The 24816-nt window shown below is 38.1% G+C and overlaps 1 protein-coding gene and 1 long non-coding RNA gene across 9 annotated transcripts in view; one reads left to right on the top strand and one right to left on the bottom strand.

Moving 5' to 3' along the window:
• LOC129957626 (fibroin heavy chain-like) overlaps positions 1-24816 on the bottom strand; it is a 77580-nt gene that overhangs the window by 47339 nt on the left and 5425 nt on the right. For 2 of the 8 annotated variants that reach the window (XM_056070046.1, XM_056070053.1), the window contains exon 2: positions 17382-23024. In XM_056070046.1, the coding sequence (XP_055926021.1) occupies positions 17382-23024 (5643 nt within the window). The remainder of the gene's footprint in view (positions 1-17381; positions 23025-24816) is intronic. The other 6 variants (XM_056070052.1, XM_056070050.1, XM_056070054.1 and 3 more) reach the window with 6 other exon arrangements.
• Positions 232-12917, top strand: LOC129957628 (uncharacterized). Its single transcript, XR_008782797.1, has 4 exons — positions 232-585; positions 4710-4861; positions 6683-6910; positions 12782-12917. It is a non-coding gene; the product is annotated as an uncharacterized LOC129957628 (long non-coding RNA).

Here is a 24816-nt window from a genome sequence, read left to right as displayed (position 1 = left end):
TAATCGAAATATCATCAGTAAGATCGTATGAAGGATTTGAATCACACCCTTCTTTGAAAAGTATTGATCACTTGTATTTGTGACTTTTTGATATTGGTTACGTTATAACTGCTCTGAAAATATTCGTCATCCCTACATATATTTCAAATTAACTTCAACCTTAAAACAATTTTCCTTGCTGTTGAAACTCTGTTATCACTGTAACTTTGACTTTGGAGTTGTGCGGGCCTTTGAATTTCCTATGAAATCAAAGCGCTGAAATCGGCATAATATTGCAAATTCAGTTTGGATAAATATTATCACAGAAAAAATGAATAGTCAAATATTGAATGAAGCAATTGCCATTGTGCAAACAATAAATTTCCAAAAGGCAATGGCTAGGGCCAAATAAATATATATTCATCGTTAAAATTTTCTGGAATGCTACTTGAAACAGTCTGGACAAGGTTATATCAAGGTAATTGAGGATTAAACTTACAAAAGTGATTCAGGATTTAGTGTAAAAGCTGTTAGGTAAAGTAGAAAGTGCAACATTGAGCCAGAAACACTGTGGAAATACTGTCAAATTAATAAGAACTGCAACTGGTGAGACCCTGTTATTTAGCACCTTATACATGGTCAATGCATACATATCTGCTTAAAATTCTTCAGTTATATATACCTCTTTGTGGAAATGTTCATATTTGAAAATAGGTCACATTATGAAGCCGCTTTCATCCAGTATTGCTGGATATCCTATTTTAGAATTGGTAAATACTGTGCATAGTTGAACTTCAAATGCTAGGCATCTATAATATAATTAAATAAGAACACCTAGCTTATACATATCTAGCTATGTTTTCTTTTTCTTGTTCTTGTGTTTCTTATATCCTTTAATAATTTATTCACAGAATTTCTGTTCTCTCTTTATAATAAAAAGATAATTTAAATTGATATTGCGTTGAAAATTATGAGCTGCATCATTTCATCTAGATAAATAACCTTAATGTAATATAAAAAATTAATAAAAAATAATTATCTGTTAGATATTCTGTCTACTAAAACATTATATTTGAAGGTTAACAGAAGTAGAGAGTAATCCGATGGCACATAAATAACTTGAGTTAACTTTAAATAAATGTGTAATCTAAAATCAGAATCTCATCTTAGAATGATTTCTGATCATCCATCTTTCAATATATAATCTAAAAATAAAGCTTTTTATACTATGGGGCAAATAAAACTGGTGATGCTGACTAGGCAATAGTATTGAATTTAAACTATACTGAACCAAAAAGAGTCTAGCATTTATGCATCATTATCATAGGGCAATTAAATAGAAATGTCAATTTTATGTGATTAAGTGAATCAAAGGAATTTATTTCATCCTAATAGAACATTTTCTTGAAAAGAAATTTTTGGAATAATTAAAAATGGAAAACTTGATATATGCAGTAAATTAAAAGGAAACTTATTTAAATTTTTAAAGGGGTATGAAAAGGTTCCACGTTTTGATACTGAAAAAACAATATTTTTAATGAATAAATAAAAAAAACAATTTTGGTCCATTTTAAATATATATGCAAATGATTGCTAAATATAAAACACTTATAGAAGGGTAAGATATTTCATAAAAACAATGAACAATTAATTATGGAGAGTTAAATAAAACTTTCCTAAAGCAAATTCTTTGATTAAATTTTTTATTATGTCAGTTCAGATCTGAGTTGTACTAAAAATATTGGAAAGACACATCAATAGAAATATTCCATAGCATGAAGTTTAGAAACTCGTAAGCTTTGGATTTCATATCTAACTGAATCTGTATTTAAGAGCATCCAAATGAGGATTTAATATAATATTGAATTAAAGTTTATGGTTAATAGTTGGGGAAATAACTGTACATACTGCAATAATTTCTCTACCTATTTTTCATTTTTTTTTTTTTTTTTTTTTTTAAAGGAATGAAATATTTACTTAACAGTTTTCTTAATTTTAGTGTTTTTAACATAATTTAAAAGAAATTTATCTAAGTTTCTTATTTGAATTAATTTTTACATGTACTGATTAAGATAACCTAAGCCATATTTTTTTATTAAAACTTTCGCAAGTGGAAGAATATCTAGAGAGACATGCTATTAAGATTACAAAATGGTTAAACTAAGTTATTTTAGATTGCAAAAATAAAGATGTTAAGTAAAGGAGCATAAAAAGAGAAAAATAGTTTGAGAACACTATTTCATGTGTTGAAGTTTTTATCATATTATTGTTACGTGAAAATGTATTTGAGTCAAAATTAAAAATTTAAAACAAAAAATTTATTTTAAATGACAGTCAGTATATATATGGAGAAATTTATTGTTAAAGTAAAATATATTTTTTCAATTCTTTTTCCCTTTTCATTTCATTTCATTATTTATTTCAATATAATAGATTTTTGAATTAAAATACAAGATTAAATGTGAACTTTTTTGTAACACATTTATTATATAACACATTTTATTTTGATTGAAAACTATGCAGGTTTTTTCTAAAATTATTAGGTTAATGATTATATTTAGCAAATATTTTTAATTAAAATACTGAAACTATTATATCTTATCTCTAAAATAATTTTCTTAGGTTCGAATTCAATGACTGTGGTCATTTCGAGAATACATATTGATTACAAATGATACATGTTCTCTCCTGTGAAATATAGTACAGATACTGTGTAATAAGTCCAACCATTTGGGATTATTTTACTGAATTACTTAAAAGTACACTTCAGGTTTGTTATAGGCTTATGTATTTTAATTAGTTTTCTATTTGAAATTATTTTCTTGTACTCTATTTCATCTGTTTAAATTTAGCTTTTTTCCCTTTGCTTATATTCCAAAATAGTAAGATGCTATAAAGAGTTAAATTTGGAGAAACTTAAATAGTTGAAAAATTCAATTTTTTCATGTGTATATCTACAATAATAACTACTTTTATAGTAAACAGTCTACAAGGGTGCCATATTTCATTTTTTAAAACTAGTTTATATAAGGGTTCAATTTTTTTTTCTGTAATATAGTGTGCAAAACTAGTGAAAAATGTAGAAAAAAATGAGATTGGATAATGTAAGGGAAGTAATCATTATTTTTTTCTTCATGTGACAAAATCAAAGAAAACAGTAGCAGGCTCACTTTAGGATTTGATTTGATGTCAAAGCCAATTTGAGCATAATTTGGTTAATATGCACTGTAAGACCAGTGATTTAGTTTTGTGTGTTTCTAACCATTCAAACATAAATAATGGAATTCCACAATGTTTTGGAAGTCAGTTTATTAAAGAAGGACATAGAAGGTATAAAATGCCCTGGTTATTGTTTTTTTTTCCAGAAAAATCATTAAATATCAACACTAATTGATGAATGAAACTGCTGTTTTGAATCTTTATTTTATCTATCTGAAAGAAAAAATTCGGAGTCTGCGAACATTTTCTATATAAATGGACATTTTATAAAAAAGGCTAGCTATGGTTTCCAGAATTAATAACTTTTCTTTAATAAATAGGAAATTCAAAATTCTTACTCTGAAAATTATTTAAAATTTAGACCGATTTATAGATCAGACTATTAACAATGATTTATGACTTATTCTACATTAAAAATTTAGTTCCAATTTCACTTTTTTAAGAAATTATTTTTTATATGTATATACATGCCAAATTTCATTTATTAGTCACTATTTTTACATTGCATAATTTCAGCCCCTGTTTTTTGTTTACAATAAAACAATAAAATGTATATTATGTATTTTTCAATTATCGATGTATCATTCAGATTAGAACTAAGTCCTTAATGAAGTAGGCATTAGATTCTGACATTGATACTAGAACTTTATAATACAGATTAATTCACAAAGCAAATAAGTCAATCCCACTATATCTCCACATTGTAAAGAGTCATTTGACCTCTTGATCGAACTTGAATCTACTGTTTCAGTTTCTTTATTTAAATAATTATTAAAACCTTTTACCTACTTTGGCCATATTTTTTGGTTAGTCAAAATGGCATTTTCAGTTAGAGGTGAATAATTTAGTAAATTATCCCTTTTGAACAGCCATCTGATTTTGATCTGCTATTGTAATAATGATTTGTAATTATTTTTTTTTAAATTCTACCAGAATGTAGCTTGAAAGTTTCCATAATATCTTTCACCGAACAACATATTTTAAAAAAATCATAATTGTTCCTGTCCTCGTCATTACGTTTTGACCAGTTATGCCTAGTAATCACTTTATTATTACGGCTGATGCATGTTTTCGAATTTCTATTAGTCTATTGAAGATAATGAATGCATCATTGAAAAACTAGGCTAACAACATAACTAAAAATCAGTTGTCTTTGGAGTTTTGAAAATGTATTGATATCTTGGAGCTGCTATTTCAAAACCATTATTTTTATTGAATAGATCCTAATTGTTGAAATATTATTTGATCTCTGAATTTCAGTGTAAAAACACCACAGAGCATTTAGAACTATAGGAAAAGGGCTGAAAATTTCTACACTCGTATTTTTCAGTGATGATACTTGCATTCTTCAATGATTTAATATTTTTAAGATTTAATTATTTTTAAAATTTAATTAATTGATTGATTAAATTTAAAGACATTTTATTAAATTTGTTATTAAAGTTATTTTACTGCTGAATATTTTTTACCTATTTTCTGTAATATATGATTCTTCCTCGTCATTATTTTAGAAATGCCATGCCAAGACGAGAGTTACTGAAAATGATTCAAGTTAATCAGCCTGACATTGGTTGTAATTGGAATCCAGAACCAATATCTCATAAGACATAAACAAGCATACTAGCTTATTTGATGCTGTTTCAGATGTGATTTCATCTTTCAGGTATGAAATTTTTATTTATTTTTCTAATGCAGAAATCTATATTTTTTATTTTTCTGTTGTATAAATAAACAGGTTGTGGCATGAAATGTTTGCAGTAGAATCTCTTAACTTAAAAAGAGATTGTTTTGAATAATTAAATATATTTTTCTAGGACTTATCTGTTTATATTTGAAATGACATCTATGAAAATTGCAACATGATAAATCTGTTATTCAAGTTTTTGAGCCACAATTAAATAAAATTATATAGATTATAATAAAAAAAGAGGCTCATCATTTTAGACAAAATTAACCAACAGTTTTTGGATTACCCTACATATTTTCATACGAGACTAATGTGAAGCCATATATCTTTGAATGTCTTGTCTGCTTGCAAGAATATCATTAACCTATATTTGAGATTTAAACTTGTACCATTATTTAAATATGGCTGGCAATTAAACTTTTGTTAAGTTATTATTATTATTATTATTGTACATGGCAAATCAAGGACTAAATATATGATGTGTATAATGTAAATGTCCATTCTTAAATCTTCAAGGTCTTACATTCCTTTGGGTAGGCAGGTCGTCATGGGGCAAACCAGGACCAACCTTAGATCTTGCATTTAATGCTGTTACAGATTTAGCATTTAACCAGTGCAAGTATTAGAGGCCCCATTTTCATCTCTATAATGTTCTACATCAGATTATTTTTATTTCTTATATAAGTAGTTTTATGCATTGAATGCCCGATAACGCTACAAAACATTTAGTTACAGGTTCCTTTCAAGGGAATAAGTTTTTGTATTTCACCAAGGTTCAATTTTTTTTAAAACAAAAGTTTTTTAAAGAGCTTTTGAACACTTTCTAAATGCTATTTAGTTATAGAATTGGGCTTTAAAAAATTGTGAAGTAACATATTTTTTTAGAGTTTTTAAATAACATAATATATAACTTGTAAAAAAATAACTAAGAATATTAAAATAGTGCTCTATTATGTAAATGATATTTCATCTTAATTTGTATCAGATGGTGAATAAGGCCTTTGAAAATTAAATGAAAACATTTAATTAATATATGTAGATTGTCAGTAATATATCAAAATTTTAGAGTCCTCTAATATTGGGATGGGGCTGCCTGAGAGTCCCTTCTATTTGATAATTTGGCCCTAATATAAAGGTGACAAAATATTAAACATCTACTGCAGGTACAATCAAAATATTACAATATATATTTTGATAATATGTTATATAAATAAATTTAAAGTTGTTAAATAAATAAAATCATAAATTGCTGTAATAGAAAAAAGAAAAAGAATATGTATGCATATTTATAAAATCTAAACCAAAGACAAATAATTGGGCAATTTTGGATATAATGGTTTATTAGTACAAATATATTCAAGGAAATTGACTTCCACAAGTCTTGGGTATTCCATGAATTAATTTTATAGTACAAATGCTTTATTATGATCATTTCCAGTATTTTTTTATTTTTTTTTGAATAAATGATTTTTAAAATTTGTTTTAAAGACTTTTTATACTATTTAGGTATCTTAATTGCACTACTTTGAAACGTTTTGAAAATGATTAGATTATTGCAAAAGGCATCTTAATATCTGCATAATATTTCCTTACATTTTATTCATATTTGTGTTGGAAAGAAATGCATAAATGACCATATCTTTAACAGGGGCAATTGTCAATCAGATTTATGGAGAAAAAATATGATTTGAAATTTTTTATATTATTTCTTCTCATCTGGTTATGAATAAGGTGTTTTTAATGAAATAAGATTTTAAAATTTCTTTAAAAATAAATACTTTTTTTTCTCTCATGCAGAATATTTCAATTTTGTTGTCTTTACCAGAAGTTACTGAAATGGTGATGTCTAAATCCCTGGAAGCTTTAGAGTTTATTCCTGTAGACAAGCTTCTAATCAAATGTCAGGATTATGAAAACACAATATGTTTTGAAATTTTATCCTCAGAATTTTATTCCTCATTCTTTGATGTTAATGAAATCTCCTGTGTGGCAAGTACAGTTTGGAGTTCATATTTTATTTCTAAGGTAAGTTTTTTCAATAGTAATTTATTCTTTACAAATATTTCACTTTAAAATAAATCCTAATTTATATGTAAATAATTTCATTTATAAAGGAACTATTTTTATTAATTATTCTTCTAGGGTATACTTCTATTGCTCTAATAGAGTAATTTCAATCTATTAAATTTTATAGGATTATTTAATTTCTTGTAAATATTATATTTTCATGTACATAAAAAGTGTTGAAATACAATTGAATCATCTCTCTGCATTGGCATTTTTCTGAAAACTATATTTCAGGCTTTTACTTTCTTATGACCATGATAAAAGAATCCAAACAATCCACAACTTATATGTATTTGTTTCTTCAGAGAAAAAAAATTAGTCATGTAAAACAAAGGCCACCAGTATTTACAGTTTTCAACAATCCCAAAATATAGAAAACAAATTTCAATGCAACAAGTTTGGAAACTATCCAAAATTGCCAAAGTACCTTATCAGAAGGCGAAACACTGGTTTTTATCGAAAGATCCATACACACTTCACAAGGGGGGGGGGGATTGTTATAAATTTTCTCGAAGAGCTACACTTTCATATGGTATAAATGGTTTATGGCAATGTGATCTGGTGGACTTGCAACATTTAAGCAAAGCACAATAATGGGTTTAGATTCTTACTCACTGTAATCGATGTAAAATCATGTAAATCATTAAAATGTAAAATCATTTTAGATTTTGTATCTTTAGATTTAATTTCAAAATATTATCCCTTTTCTGATAGCTAAAAGAAAATCAAATGATGAGAAAGCAGAGGAGTCCACTAAAAAAGCAAAGAATTTCGAGTATAATTTTTCTGATCCGACAGAAGAGAAAAAGCTCATACCCCAATAAGCGCTCACCTAGGGAAAGGGATTGACAGCAACACCAAGGAATACAGAAAATCCTATTACCTTGCTTTCCAAAAGAATGTTGGAGATGAAACAAAGAACAGATTCAACATGATCAGTTGGGAGCTTTAAAAAAGGCAATAAATGTGTTCGCAGAACATATAAAGAAAAATTGACATTCACGAGTTAAATGAAAATTTTGTAAAAAAATTAAACTAAGTTGACAATTTTCCCCTACATTCATCTTCTTAAAATGTCGTTTAATCGAATAGAATCAAGTTTTAGAGGTTATATTTCAGCTTACCGACACTCTCCAATACACTCTGATCCTTACAACTTGTATAATGAAACTCGAGAAAACATTTTCTTACTCTTATTAGAGCGAAACCTGCCTTTTCGTCGTTTAATATGCATAAGCATTGAATTTTTTAAAGATACTCATCCTGACAATTTACTGCAAAACGCTTACTTCTGTTTATTTGCTAAACGCATAATATCATATAACCAAATAAAAAGTAAAGTTAAAAGCTGTCCAAAGAAGCACTACATTTTACACTACAGGAACTTAAAATACTATTTAAAGCATGGGAAAAAATGTATCGGATCTTGGATTTTTCACAATCAGACTGGTTGCGAAGCTATATAAATTTTAATAATGAAAAACGCCAACAAGTGAAAAGCGAGTTCGAAAAATCTTTAAAAAAATGAATAATGCCTTTTTCAGCAAAACATGCCAAAACGTTAGAAAAAGAATTTACTTAAAGACTGCTCTTACACCCGCTGAATATAGAAAGCATTTAGCAAATCCTTTACTTGAATACTTTGAGAGCATAAATGAAGACTTCACTGTCTTTAAAATGTAAAGAATTAATCTAGTTCTCGACAAACCAATTTATGTAGGATTTTGCATGCTTGAGCTAGCCAAATGACACATGATTACTTTATGCTACTCTAAGTTTAAAAAATATTATAAAGAAAATTGCAAACTCTTATACACAGATACTGATTCTCTATTCATGCAAATATTTACGAATAAAGTTTACAAAGATTTTAAAAACGAATTTTTTGATATCATGGATCTAAGCAACTATCCATCTTCAAATGAATTTTTTAATTCGGAGAACCAAAATTAGGGTTTTTAAAAAACGAAAGGAAATCTAAACCTATTTCAGCATTTATCGGTTTACAATGAAAAATGAACAGCTACAAATGTGAAAATTCTGAAACGAAAAAGGCAGAATGTGTAAAACAGAGTTGCTTCAGAAACATAACACATGAAAATTTTAAAACATCTTTATTTAATGAAACGATACATCTGCACGAGCAATATTCTATGCAGTCAAAATTGCACATTCTTTCTACAAACATGTCAAACAAAATTTCTTTATCTCCGTTTTATGATAAAATATTTTTGAATGAGGATAGTGTGACCGGAAAATGCTCTGGTCACTATTCCTTGCTTGAAGAATAATGATAGTATAATTTTCGTTTATTTTTTATGTTCTTCAGAAAAAATCTTTTTGGAAAACTACTAAGCATTCAATGGCTACCTTCTGTTAAGGGGAAAATGGTCTCTTAGTTTAATTTTATTTCCCATGCTTTGTAAGTGAATCAAATGTTTACTCAGATCGACTGGTTGGACTGTTTTTTCATGGTTTTCCTCAGTCTGTAACGCAAATGCGAACCAATATAAGAAGATCTTCCTTGAGATATTATTAATAAATACCAAGAACATTTTATTTTTTAATGTAATCAATTTTGATGCAATTTTGCATGTACATATATATGATTCAAGTTGTTGCTTTTGTCTTACTTAATATTGCATTAATTGTTTATACTGTTTTTCGAATGAAATGAAAATAATTAATTTGTCTTCATATCCTTATTATCTTTCTTATATAGACAATAAAAATCGTTCAACAATTATCAGTCTAATGAGTTCCATCGTGTGCGGAGTTTAGTTTTCACAGAGAGTAGGACTTAATTCTACATTTGCAACGTATTGAAATCTCAAGACGATGCTAATGTCGAATTAGGTGAACACTCTGTATAATAAAAAACGAGTGGGAGTCTTGTCACCTCCTGGGTCCACATGGAAGCGCAAGACACATGCATCGCTTTAATTATCATCATGTTTTCCAGCGCTTAGGTAATATTAGTACTTCTTTCTATCACTTAGTATCTAGATAGATCTTTATAGCTATAACGTTATTGATTTTATAAATGTATAAATGATATGAATAGTATGAATGAATGAATGAATATTATGTATAAATGAACTGAATAGTTTCGCTTTCGAGAAACACACTTCTAATCTGTGAGTCATCATCTCTATACTGAGGAATGGAGTCGGTCTCTCGTAGGCGGAGGTATATTGTCGTATCAATGCAATACTTTTTTTCTTTTGTCTCCGAGATTCAGACATTGCAACCATCACCCTGTTTTCCTGTGTTTAGGTAATATTTTTACACCTTTCTGTCCTTTAGTATCTAGATAACTTATTATAATTATAACGTTACTAATTTTCTAATGAAATGAATAGTTTTGCTTTTTATCTGTGAGCCATCTTTTCTATACTACTACAGCAGCCCACAAGTAGTAATTCGATAATAACAACGACCACAGCACATAAAGCGGTCAGACAGAATCCAGCAGGAGAGGGGGATCCTCGAAGCTTCGCTTTACGGTCTATCCAAACGTCTGAAATTCTCCACTGAGTCTTCGTTTTAGCTGTATCCTACTGCTGACTCACTGCAACACAACTGGCTACTCCACACACAACTTGATACTGCTACCAAAGTAGACAACAGGACTCGGCACACAGCTCAGTTCAGCAATAGTTTGGACTCCACACAACGCTGGCACTCCACCGTTGCTCCGCTATCCTCTCGAAGACTCGTTACTTGCCTGCGACTATAATGTCGATCTGCTTCATTGCAGCTTGAGACTACCGTCCTTTTATAGTTCCCGGGAAGCGGGATTAGAACTTTCTGGGCCAATAAGATGTATCTCAGTTCCTATTGGATGGATCGTTAAAATTCTCGAAATTTCCAGCATTATCCTTTTTGACGCCAAATGGTCGCCAAACTCTGGGGTTACTGGCTCGGTACCCGAACAGCTTCCAGTACAGATGCTTGTAAATCAGTCTTTCTGGTGATAGAACTAATCATGCTGGGAAGCAACATTACTTCTTTGTAAAAATAGACAGTCAATTTCTATGCATCTCATTTTTCAGAATGGTTCCATTTTGGATGGTTTAACAATCTGGAAATGAAATCTTGAAGGAGTTGAGGAATGCATGATTACAATTACACAGCTCAACGCTGAAGTTGCCCAAGTTGTCCTGTCATGAGCGCAAGAAGGAATTCCATTCTGCCTGTTTTTTGAGTTCATGTAGCTTTGGCTTTTGTTTTATTTGTGTTGCAATTTCCTCCAATATTTTTAATACTTTGATTTGTGGTACTAAGAAATTAAGAAGAAAATTTTTTTATCTTCTTTTTGATACTGTAGTAAATACTGATATTGTATACTGTTTTGATACTTTATACTGTGGCTGTACTAAAAGACATCTGAAATTGAGAGTATAGAAAATAAAGACATTTTTGTAAAAAATGCGAATCCTGTCTAAGAGCCTGACTAAGGCAGGGGCATACGGGGCAGTTGCCCCGGGCCTCCACATCCGAGGGGGGCCCGAAATCGAATAGAAAGTTTATTTTACGTTCCTTACGGAAAATACCATAGAGAAGTTTTATGCACAGTTCTTCATTATGAAGTAGTGAAGCAGAGGGGGCCCCAAGGAAGTATTTGCCCCGGGCCCCAATTAGGCTAAGTCGGGCCCTGCCTATTTATTGTCATTTTGATGTAGATTCTTTTAAAATTGATGACACTCAGTGAATTCAGTTTTTCTTACCATACTTTTAACCATTGATGCTATTCTTGTAACTTGGCTTGTAGGTTTCCATTTTTTTTAAAAAAATCAAGAACTAAATTTTATAGCCTGTCAGCAGAAGTTACAAGCATCAAAAGATTAGATTGATGGTTTTAAATATGTCATGTAAAACCAAATTGGTAAGTGGTTCAGTTTATATACTTATAAAATTGGGAAATGTTACGATATTGCAGTCCTTTATATCTGAACATGTTAAATATCATTAGCTATCTGATGGCCTCACATTGGTATAATGTTCAATTTTGTAAAGTGTTGTCTCAATTTTTTTTTTCATCCTCAGTTCCAAATGGGACATTATATTAAAAATGAGTGGATGCCAAAGGATAATAAAAGTTAGATAAAATAATACCAAGTTTTTAAAGTAGGATCTTCTTATTCCAGCAAGCGAGGAAATTCTTTACTGTATTTGATTTATTACAAAACATTAAAACTGTGACATGAAATTCAAATGATTTTTTCCTTTAAATAGAAGATTGTAAAAGTTTAGATCAAAACTATTAAGTAAAATGTAAAGTATTTCGTAGATATATAATTAAATTGTTTGTCTTGAAGTAAAGTACCATGAACTTTCCTTCAAATTTACTTCCTCGTACAAATTTTTCCATTACAATTACCTTATTTATAAGAATTACCCAATCTATTTATACCTGAATTGAATGTATTGAAATGCTGTTTTTAATGTATGATAAAATGAGATCCTTCATATTTGAAAATCAAAATACATTTGTGTAACTACTAAAACCCTAAAACCTGATGTCAGAATCTACACTATGGAACTGATGAATCCTGATCTTGAAACTATTACAAAAGTAATCAAATATTTGTCATTATTGCCAATTTATTTGGATAATTTTGGAGTCATTGATTTCTGTTAATGTCAAACTTTTGATGGGTCGTTTGTCACAATTCTTTTAGTTTATTAGCTAGGCTTAGTTTTTTTTAAACACTTAATTGCTGTTGAGTAATAATTATGCAATTTCATAGCTTTATTCTCTGAAAAAATATTTTGGATTATGAAAATCATTTCTTATAAATAACTTTTGTATTTTTCTTTTTACAGTACAAATGGTTCCGTACAAGCAACCATTTCACCTGTCCACTGTGTAGAAATGAATTTGCTATGTAATAATTTATTAACTTGATCATTAATGTGTAAAAAGAAATGTAAATAAAAATTTTATTGATGATTTAAAAAATGATTTACATTCTACTCATATGAAACTGTACAAGTTATTATGTTTGTCAAATAAGAAAAGAACTGCTCATGATAAGTAATATCAGCAGTTTAATAAATTTACAAAAAAGAAAAAAAAATATTCAGAACGGAAGAAGTATTCAAGTAAATACGAAAACTACAAAACGCATAGATTAGGCTGTATTGTAGAAGCCTTTCAAATTCTGAGCCAAATCCAATAGGGTTAACTGTCTGTTGGTGTTTACTTTTAGAAACATAAACACGATAACGCAAAAACGAAATGTCTTCCATACATGAAATGAAGTATGCGATCGCAACTTCAAATGCCAAAAATGTTCTGTGCCAAATGTTGGTTTCAATATGTAGGGAAAAAAATTCATGCAAAATATAAATTCACCTTTATTTGAGAGTATGGGAGAAACTCGAGGAGAGACCATTTCCGCTGATTTTGAGAACTACCCGGTCATTTCAGCTCTCTTCTTTAAAAAATGTTTTACATTCCGTGATCAGGGCCTCCCGGGTTCGGACATGGTTGTTCTTCTCACTGTGTTCTATCTGTGAGGTGTGTGAAAGAGCCCCCTTGTTAAAAAGCGAGTGTGTGAGTGTCATCTTCATATGGGATAAAATCTGCCTCGGGCTCAAAAAACTTCTGCCTTCCGATGCTCAGGGGTCCTTACCCTCAGGAGCTACTGCACCCCACTTCCCCCAATCTCTTTTAATTGGGGTTCAATCCAAGGGGGAGAAGCAACAGCGAGAGTTGGGTGCATTTTCCTTGTTCTTTTGAAGCTTTTGCAATTTTTTTTTCAAGAGACTGCAATTTTATGATCTAAAAATAATCAATGATCTAAAAATGATCAATAATCAATGATCTTTATGATCTAAAAATAATAATTTTCTGAAAGAAGAAACGCAGCACTTCCTTAGCAGTGAGAGGTATCTCGAATATTGAAATGTAATACATTTTTTTATATTTGGAAAAAAAATATTGAAAACTTCTCTTTTCGATGGCAGTTTTGCTTGGCACATTTGACATTTGAAGCCAAACATCTTGAATTGTCTTTTCTTGTCAAAATAGGCGGTTTGATACTAGATGTCACTATTAAAAATATTAATTAAAATATTAAAGTATATTTATAATATTATATCAAACTATTACACTACAATTATAATATTAAATTATTTTTGATTTGGATTGCAATAACTTAAGACTCGAGCATAATAAAAAACGCTGTACAGCAACTGATTATGAAATTATACCTGAGTCATATTAGGTCTGTAGAATGTGGCAGTGACGTGCAATACCGTGTTTGGATACTAATATTCCTGTCTCAACAGGAAACTGTTTGTCGGTTGGAAGTGGAGGAGAAAAGAAGAAATGACAAAAAGCATTTTTGTATTGATAATTATTTATGTATTTACTAGTTTAATAAGAACCTTCAGAAACATAAGAAGATAATTCAATTAATAAACGTAATTCAAATTTTTAATCTGAATAATTAGAAGATAATTGAATTTTTGAAAAAGAAAATCTGTTTTCAGAATTTTAAAACTAAGTAGCGACTCCTAAAACATATTTTTTACATCTGAAACTGTTAGGAAAATTTATAAGCCAAGAAATTAAATGGAACAGTGATTACTAAAATTACATTTATATAAAGATTAAAAAAATCTGTTTTGTGTTTAAAATCCTGTGATTAAAAAAATCCTGTTTATTATTATTTAGGTTTCATTATAATCTTAGTATTCCTTGCATGAAGTTACAGGGAAAGAAATAGGAGATAGCATTTCATAGTTTATTATTATTATTTCATTGAAAGGGATGGGAGTTTTTTTGGCATTGCTTTGGATCCATTTTATGCAGTTTTGCTTTTAATAGGCTCACAAACAAAATATAAGATGAGCGAAATTTGAAAATCACCAGTGAAGATCCTTAAAACTGTAAAGACAGTTTCCTTTAGCGTGATATTGTTTTCAGTCTGAACCGTAAAGATGAGAAATCGTTTGAAATGCTCTACTGGGCAAGCAATGCTGTTCGACCTAGGACAACGAAATTTGGCAAATAAATAATTCTCGCATAACAGGCTCTCGCTAAGAAAAAGTTTCGTTTCGAAAAGTAAAATTTTAATAATTCTTTTAATCAAAAATAAATTCAAAGATAAATGATTTTCCCAATAGATTCGGAAGATTTTGCTGTCAAAAAACTTACTTTTCATCCAATTTTATACCTGCGAGAGTAGTCTCACTACAGTATTCTCACCTATTCTCTAATTAAGGTTTTATACCAGATAATTCCTTGCACGGCATTCGCGTACAATAGTTACGCCATTTGAAGATGACGTCAATCATAAAAACACAGAACAACACATATTTCTTAAGTTTTGAATGCCACGAAAGCAATGAAGGCAGAAGAATCAAGTATAAAACATTATCAAACTGTTCCGCTTCAGTCTAAAGAATCGAATCTAATAAATCAATTGTAAAAGAGTCTCTATGAAAAAATAATGAAATTGTCAAGTATTGTCAATTTCCACGGTGGCTGTAGGTTTGCTGTTCCGGATTTGCCAGACTTGTTCTTCGTATCCATCAAATAATTGCAACGAATCACAACAATTTCTCTGAGATGAAGCAAAATTAAAAGAAAAAAAAATGCAAACAAATTACAAATTCTGGAATTACACTGGGGTTTTCGAAATGACGTATTTTTTAATTGGGTTTTTGTTGTAGGTAATATTGCGCTAATCGGCTTACTTTTGTAGGTATTTTTGTATTCATGTATATAATTCCAAACTTTTGCAAAATTTAATGTGCTTTACAGCATTTTCAGTCCATACCGGTAAGGAATAGGTGCGTCTGAACATGTTTAAAGCATGGTTGGCGGAAGACCTGACACAACTAATTTACTGTCTGCATTCTAGTTGCTCCTTTCAGGCGCATTTCCACAGAACGTATCACTTATATGTTTGAGGATTTTGATAATAAAACACAATACTTACAAATTATAAAAAGGCGCAGATTAATTTTCTCAAAATAAATAAATAAACAATTATATAATTTTTACTTCGAATGAAACAATAAATTGAAGCCTTTTATTTAGTAAATAATTATGTATTTAATTACTTTTATAAATTTAAAAGATATTAGTTGCCGGCCGGTTAGTTGATGCTAAAAAATACATGAAATGCATGAGATATTTTCAAATGTACTCTAATTTGTGCGCTAACATCAGAAATGTTTTAATATTGATTTTGATTCTATTTTTAGCCCTATTTAGTGTAAAGCTTTAACAAAATTCCTTAATTAAATGGTTTGTATTGATTGTACCTATTACTTAGCAGTTCTTTTACCATCCCCGCAATTACCAAAAATTACACATGCCGTTTCAGCAAAAAATTCCATGAGAAATTCCTCTTACTATAATTAATTCCATCTACTTTTATATTTTTGTCAGATTTTCATAGAATTATTTGGTATGTTAATTAATGTATACAGTTTGGAAATAATTTTTGTAGAAAGGTTAATTTCGATTGAAAAAAAATGTAATATAAAAGTTTTCAAAGGAAGTTTTTCAATAAAATAAATCCATATAACTTCTTATAAGCATCATTAAAAATTAAATGAATCAAAACAGAAGCAAGATTTTCAAGACATGCGAAATTTATTTCCATTTATTAGAAATAATAATAAAAATACACAAGATATTCGATAGAAATTACGTTTTAAACTGCCCAAGATCATCATCTGAGTTAACCGACTACAGGTCCTACGGCTTGCTGAACAACTGCCAATGAGTCTCCTAATCCTTCTGGCCCAACATAGCCGATGGAAGAATTGCTTAATATATGCAGCAGAACAGAAACTACTTCCAATAGAGATTGAATAACTGCTTCTTCGTAGGAGCCAGCCGATGCACTCACTCCAGAGAAAATGTTTGAAATTACGCCAGAAAGGGCGGATGCACCTCCAGAAACGAAAGCTCCAACATTAGAAGACACTCTGTTCACGGCTTCAGCGCTAGACAAGCGATTAATTGAACCACTATATGAACCAGCTCCAGCAGCTGCCCCTGCTCCAGCTCCTGCGGCAGCACTTGCTCCATATCCATATCCACCAGATGTAACTATGCTGGATCCACTCGAAGTTGCTGTGCTCGATGACGTTGCTGAACTGCTTGTTGTACCATATGTAATTCTACTTCCACCTCCGTATCCTCCACCAGTACCAGCTACTGCTGCAGCGCCTGCTCCTGCTCCTGCACCTGCACCTGCTCCTAGACCAGCTCCTCGTCCATATCCGCCTGCTCCACCGGCTCCGACACCAGCTCCGCCTCCGTATCCTCCACCATATCCGCCTCCTCCTCCAGCTCCAGCACCAGCCGCTGCAGCAGCGCCTGCTCCTGCACCTGCACCAGCTCCTCGTCCATATCCGCCTGCTCCACCTACTCCGGCACCAGATCCTGCTCCTGCACCTGCTCCAGCTCCGCCTCCGTATCCACCATATCCGCCTGCTCCTCCAGCTCCAGCACCAGCCGCTGCAGCAGAGCCTGCTCCTGCACCTGCACCTGCACCAGCTCCACGTCCATATCCACCTGCTCCTCCAGCTCCAGCACCAGCTCCTGCTCCTGCACCGGCTCCAGCTCCGCCTCCGTATCCTCCACCATATCCACCTGCTCCTCCAGCTCCAGCACCAGCCGCTGCTGCTGCTCCTGCACCAGCACCGGCTCCAGCTCCGCCTCCGTATCCTCCACCATATCCGCCTGCTCTTCCAGCTCCAGCACCAGCCGCTGCAGCAGCGCCTGCTCCGGCACCAGCTCCTGCACCGGCTCCAGCTCCGCCTCCGTATCCTCCACCATATCCGCCTGCTCCTCCAGCTCCAGCACCAGCCGCTGCTGCAGCGCCTGCTCCCGCACCTGCACCAGCTCCTCGACCATATCCGCCTGCTCCACCTGCTCCGGCACCAGCTCCTGCAGCAGCTCCTGCTCCTGCTCCTGCTCCAGCTCCACCTCCGTATCCTCCACCATATCCGCCTGCTCCTCCAGCTCCAGCAGCGGCCGCTGCAGCAGCGCCTGCTCCTGCACCTGCACCAGCTCCTCGTCCATATCCGCCTGCTCCACCTGCTCCGGCACCAGATCCTGCTCCTGCACCTGCTCCAGCTCCGCCTCCGTATCCACCATATCCGCCTGCTCCTCCAGCTCCAGCACCAGCCGCTGCAGCAGCGCCTGCTCCTGCACCTGCACCAGCTCCACGTCCATATCCGCCTGCTCCTCCAGCTCCAGCACCAGCTCCTGCTCCTGCACCGGCTCCAGCTCCGCCTCCGTATCCTCTACCATATCCACCTGCTCCTCCAGCTCCAGCACCAGCCGCTGCTGCTGCTCCTGCACCAGCACCGGCTCCAGCTCCGCCTCCGTATCCTCCACCATATCCGCCTGCTCCTCCAGCTCCAGCACCAGCCGCTGCAGCAGCGCCTGCTCCGGCACCAGCTCCTGCACCGGCGCCAGCTCCGCCTCTGTGTCCTACACCATATCCGCCTGCTCCTCCAGCTCCAGCACCAGCCGCTGCTGCAGCGCCTGCTCCCGCACCTGCACCAGCTCCTCGTCCATATCCGCCTGCTCCACCTGCTCCGGCACCAGCTCCTGCAGCAGCGCCTGCTCCTGCACCTGCTCCAGCTCCGCCTCCGTATCCTCCACCATATCCGCCTGCTCCTCCAGCTCCAGCAGCGGCCGCTGCAGCAGCGCCTGCTCCTGCACCTGCATAAGCTCCGCCTCCGTATCCTCCACCATATCCGCCTGCTCCTCCAGCTCCAGCACCAGCCGCTGCAGCAGCGCCTGCTCCGGCACCAGCTCCTGCACCGGCCCCAGCTCCGCCTCCGTATCCTCCACCATATCCGCCTGCTCCTCCAGCTCCAGCACCAGCCGCTGCTGCAGCGCCTGCTCCCGCACCTGCACCAGCTCCTCGTCCATATCCACCTGCTCCACCTGCTCCGGCACCAGATCCTGCAGCAGCGCCTGCTCCTGCACCTGCTCCAGCTCCACCTCCGTATCCTCCACCATATCCGCCTGCTCCTCCAGCTCCAGCAGCGGCCGCTGCAGCAGCGCCTGCTCCTGCACCTGCACCAGCTCCTCGTCCATATCCGCCTGCTCCACCTGCTCCGGCACCAGATCCTGCTCCTGCACCTGCTCCAGGTCCGCCGCCGTATCTGCCATATCCGCCTGCTCCTCCAGCTCCAGCACCAGCCGCTGCAGCAGCGCCTGCTCCTGCACCTGCACCAGCTCCACGTCCATATCCGCCTGCTCCTCCAGCTCCGGCACCAGCTCCTGCAGCAGCGCCTGCTCCTGCACCTGCTCCAGCTCCACCTCCGTATCCTCCACCATATCCGCCTGCTCCTCCAGCTCCAGCAGCGGCCGCTGCAGCAGCGCCTGCTCCTGCACCTGCACCAGCTCCGCCTCCGTATCCTCCACCATATCCGCCTGCTCCTCCAGCACCAGCCGCTGCAACAGCGCCTGCTCCGGCACCAGCTCCTGCACCGGCTCCAGCTCCGCCTCCGTATCCTCCACCATATCCGCCTGCTCCTCCAGCTCCAGCACCAGCCGCTGCTGCAGCGCCTGCTCCCGCACCTGCACCAGCTCCTCGTCCATATCCGCCTGCTCCACCTGCTCCGGCACCAGCTCCTGCAGCAGCGCCTGCTCCTGCTCCAGCTCCACCTCCGTATCCTCCACCATATCCGCCTGCTCCTCCAGCTCCAGCAGCGGCCGCTGCAGCAGCGCCAGCTCCTGCACCTGCACCAGCTCCTCGTCCATATCCGCCTGCTCCACCTGCTCCGGCACCAGATCCTGCTCCTGCACCGGCTCCAGCTCCGCCTCCGTATCCTCCACCATATCCGCCTGCTCCTCCAGCTCCAGCACCAGCCGCTGCAGCAGCGCCTGCTCCTGCACCTGCACCAGCTTCTAGTCCATATCCGCCTGCTCCACCTACTCCGGCACCAGATCCTGCTCCTGCACCTGCTCCAGGTCCGCCGCCGTATCTACCATATCCGCCTGCTCCTCCAGCTCCAGCACCAGCCGCTGCAGCAGCGCCTGCTCCTGCACCTGCACCAGCTCCACGTCCATATCCGCCTGCTCCTCCAGCTCCAGCACCAGCTCCTGCTCTTGCACCGGCTCCGCCTCCGTATCCGCCTCCGTATCCTCCACCATATCCACCTGCTCCTCCAGCTCCAGCACCAGCCGCTGCTGCTGCTCCTGCACCAGCACCAGCTCCTGCACCGGCTCCAGCTCCGCCTCCGTATCCTCCACCATATCCGCCTGCTCCTCCAGCTCCAGCACCAGCCGCTGCAGCAGCGCCTGCTCCGGCTCCAGCTCCGCCTCCGTATCCTCCACCATATCCGCCTGCTCCTCCAGCTCCAGCACCAGCCGCTGCTGCAGCGCCTGCTCCTGCACCTGCACCAGCTCCTCGTCCGTATCCGCTTGCTCCACCTGCTCCAGCTCCACCTCCATATCCTCCACCATATCCGCCAGCTCCTCCAGCTCCAGCACCAGCCGCTGCTGCAGCGCCTGCTCCTGCACCTGCACCTAGTCCATATCCGCCTGCTCCACCTGCTCCGGTACCGGCTCCTGCAGCAGCGCCTGCTCCTGCAGCAGCGCCTGCTCCTGCACCTGCTCCTGCTCCACCTCCGTATCCTCCACCATATCCGCCTGCTTCTCCAGATCCAGCACCGGCCGCTGCAGCAACGCCTGCTCCTGCACCTGCACCAGCTCCTCGTCCATATCCGCCTGCTCCACCTGCTCCTGCACCTGCACCAGCTCCTCGTCCATATCCGCCTACTCCACCTGCACCGGCACCAGCTCCAGCCGCTGCTCCTGCACCGGCTCCAGCTCCGCCTCCGTATCCTCCACGATATCCACCTGCTCCTTCAGCTCCAGCACCAGCCGCTGCAACAGCGCCTGCTCCGGCACCAGCTCCTGCACCGGCTCCAGCTCCGCCTCCGTATCCTCCACCATATCCGCCTGCTCCTCCAGCTCCAGCACCAGCCGCTGCTGCAGCGCCTGCTCCCGCACCTGCACCAGCTCCTCGTCCATATCCGCCTGCTCCACCTGCTCCGGCACCAGCTCCTGCAGCAGCGCCTGCTCCTGCTCCAGATCCACCTCCGTATCCTCCACCATATCCGCCTGCTCCTCCAGCTCCAGCAGCGGCCGCTGCAGCAGCGCCAGCTCCTGCACCTGCACCAGCTCCTCGTCCATATCCGCCTGCTCCACCTGCTCCGGCACCAGATCCTGCTCCTGCACCGGCTCCAGCTCCGCCTCCGTATCCTCCACCATATCCGCCTGCTCCTCCAGCTCCAGCACCAGCCGCTGCAGCAGCGCCTGCTCCTGCACCTGCACCAGCTTCTAGTCCATATCCGCCTGCTCCACCTACTCCGGCACCAGATCCTGCTCCTGCACCTGCTCCAGGTCCGCCGCCGTATCTACCATATCCGCCTGCTCCTCCAGCTCCAGCACCAGCCGCTGCAGCAGCGCCTGCTCCTGCACCTGCACCAGCTCCACGTCCATATCCGCCTGCTCCTCCAGCTCCAGCACCAGCGCCTGCTCTTGCACCGGCTCCGCCTCCGTATCCGCCTCCGTATCCTCCACCATATCCACCTGCTCCTCCAGCTCCAGCACCAGCCGCTGCTGCTGCTCCTGCACCAGCACCAGCTCCTGCACCGGCTCCAGCTCCGCCTCCGTATCCTCCACCATATCCGCCTGCTCCTCCAGCTCCAGCACCAGCCGCTGCAGCAGCGCCTGCTCCGGCTCCAGCTCCGCCTCCGTATCCTCCACCATATCCGCCTGCTCCTCCAGCTCCAGCACCAGCCGCTGCTGCAGCGCCTGCTCCTGCACCTGCACCAGCTCCTCGTCCGTATCCGCTTGCTCCACCTGCTCCAGCTCCACCTCCATATCCTCCACCATATCCGCCAGCTCCTCCAGCTCCAGCACCAGCCGCTGCTGCAGCGCCTGCTCCTGCACCTGCACCTAGTCCATATCCGCCTGCTCCACCTGCTCCGGTACCGGCTCCTGCAGCAGCGCCTGCTCCTGCAGCAGCGCCTGCTCCTGCAGCAGCGCCTGCTCCTGCACCTGCTCCTGCTCCACCTCCGTATCCTCCACCATATCCGCCTGCTCCTCCAGATCCAGCACCGGCCGCTGCAGCAACGCCTGCTCCTGCACCTGCACCAGCTCCTCGTCCATATCCGCCTGCTCCACCTGCTCCTGCACCTGCACCAGCTCCTCGTCCATATCCGCCTACTCCACCTGCACCGGCACCAGCTCCAGCCGCTGCTCCTGCACCGGCTCCAGCTCCGCCTCCGTATCCTCCACGATATCCACCTGCTCCTTCAGCTCCAGCACCAGCCGCTGCTGCAGCGCCTGCTCCTGCACCTGCACCAGCTCCTCGTCCATATCCACCTGCTCCACCAGCTCCAGCACCTGCTCCTGCACCTGCACCTGCACCAGCTCCGCCTCCATATCCTCCATCGTATCCACCAGAACCTCCAGTTCCTGCACCTGCTCCTCGTCCATATCCACCTGCTCCACGAGTTCCTGCTCCTGCACCTGCACCGGCTCCTGTTCCTGAACCGTATCCCCTGTCACCAGCAGGACCACTGAATATAGAAGTGGGCCCATATGTTCTAATAGTTTCGGTTACGGTGGAAGATGCACTTGATGCTGCTGACGAAGCGGAGCTTTCAGTAATTGCACCGGCATCAGATAAAAGTTTGCCCATTGCGTAAGACATCGATTGAATAAAATCAGCCTGATTTCTCGAAGCTTGTGCCATAGAAGCAGCCATACTGGCCAATGTGTTCGACAAGTAATTAGCTGTAGCGTCATCCAAACCCATGCCTCTCGCGGCAGTTGTCGCCATCGTAGAAGCGGCGGCTTGGGCAGAAGAGGTAGTTATTGTTTCAGAGGTTATAACACCAGATGATAGCATATTCTGACTAAAGGCCTGTGCGAACGCATCTCCTGCCGCGCTGCCTGTTCCTGCTCCAATTCCTGCTCCATAGCCACCACCATATCCTCCAATACTTCCTGATCCTGCTCCGGCACCAGCACCAGCACCAGCACCATACCCGCCAGCTCCTCCTGCAATACGAAAAAAGTATGTAATCAATTAAATAATTATGATTCGTCACATTTCCAATTTTTTAAAGCAGCGAAGATGCAATTTACTCTTTATAGGGAATGAATTAGCAGGATAAATGTAGAACTGAGAAAGATATGTAATTAACGGAGACAGTTGAAACAAGAAAGTGAAATAGCAATTATAATTATTAATTAAGGTATCCGAACACGTTCGGAGCACTTTTTTAGAAAAATATGGTGTTGACATACTTTAACCATATTTAAGAGTTTAAGACTATTAAAGGTTAGCAAAAGAGTATTAATATTTGAAATAAGCATCAATAATTTTTGAAAATTGGCATTTAATAGCATAAATTTAAGCAAATTCTTAAAATACTTCAAACTGGCTATACCAAAAGCTATTACTCTCACGCAAACAAAACTTATACCAAAATAAACTGCACAGTTGTCTCTAGGGAATGAACTACAATCATATTGTTATAATAATAAATAAAAATTTACAACCAATCGAAGATTTATCATGAATTTTTTAGTAAATTTATGACATTATTGCTCAAACAATAGGTTGTAAATTAAAACATATTCACTCGATCTAAATTATTTTAGTTCATTCCCTAGAAAGTAGTATAAAGACAAAGTCCACCAAATTTCATAGTAATATGATAATTATATTTTGAGTTATTTGATTTGAAGTGAGCAACAAATGAGTAAAAATAAGTTTTGAGAAAATTACAATTAAAATATATAGTAATGTGTTTTAATTATTAATTATCGACGTACATACTTAAAATTCACCACAATTATAGGTTATACCTTCTTCCTCCTCATCTTTTAATAATTTTCCTTTTTTAATCATTTAAATTTTTTTCTGGCAATTTTTGCATTTAGCAGTGAATGCCGCCTAGATTTATTTATTCTTTCTTTGTCGAGCTCAGCAAATGCTCTAACTGGTTTTGCAGTAGGATACACTGCAACAACCTTAAGGATATTCAGTAATCCTATAAAAACTTCGTTCAAATGCATTACAGACATAAATACTCCTAATCTGAGGATTCAGAGCTCAACGAAGACATCTTTAGGTACAAATTTCCACAAAACACCGTTCAAATTCTTATTGGCATTTTTTGTTTTTCTGTGCAAAAAATTTTCATATTTAAAACTAAATTTGTGTTTATAGAAATTTTTAACATGCTTTTGGCCCTTTAAATCGGTACTTCCGGTTACTTAAATGTCCACTTCCGGTTTACTGATCATTACGAAAATAATAATAACTTGACTTCTAATTAACGTAGAGACAAAAGTAAACCTGTTTGGGATAACTGAAAGACTGATCTATCCAATAAAAGAATTTTTGAAAAATATCATTTCTAGCGAAAATCGATCTTTTCAACGTGTTCGGATACCTTAAGAGAATTAATTTAAAACAATGAACTACTCAAAATCGGTATTTAATACGAATTGGACGGATAACAATATCAATCCTGATTTATTGAATGGGTTTACAAATCTTCCCAAAATTCATTTTTTATGTATTGCTGTCTTTGTAAGAAGATAATAAACCGATGTAATATGGAAAAACAAGCACTTGCTAGTCAAGCCGAAAGAGGAAAACATACAAGACTGCTTGCCAATTCAAAAGAGTCATCACTGATGCTGGATTTAAAAGGACTCGTGATTTAGTGACTTGTGAAATCCGAAAACAGCAAATTTAAAGTCCAAAAATAAACAGATTTCGAACTTTTTAGTTTAAGAAAAAAATTTAAAGCTGAATTTTTGTGGGCATTAAAATTTG

Source organism: Argiope bruennichi, chromosome 11, assembly GCF_947563725.1.
Source record: "Argiope bruennichi chromosome 11, qqArgBrue1.1, whole genome shotgun sequence".
Classification (NCBI taxonomy): Eukaryota; Metazoa; Arthropoda; class Arachnida; order Araneae; family Araneidae; genus Argiope; species Argiope bruennichi.
The sequence above is the reverse complement of the archived record's forward strand: the minus strand, read 5'-3'. Positions and strand labels throughout refer to the sequence as shown.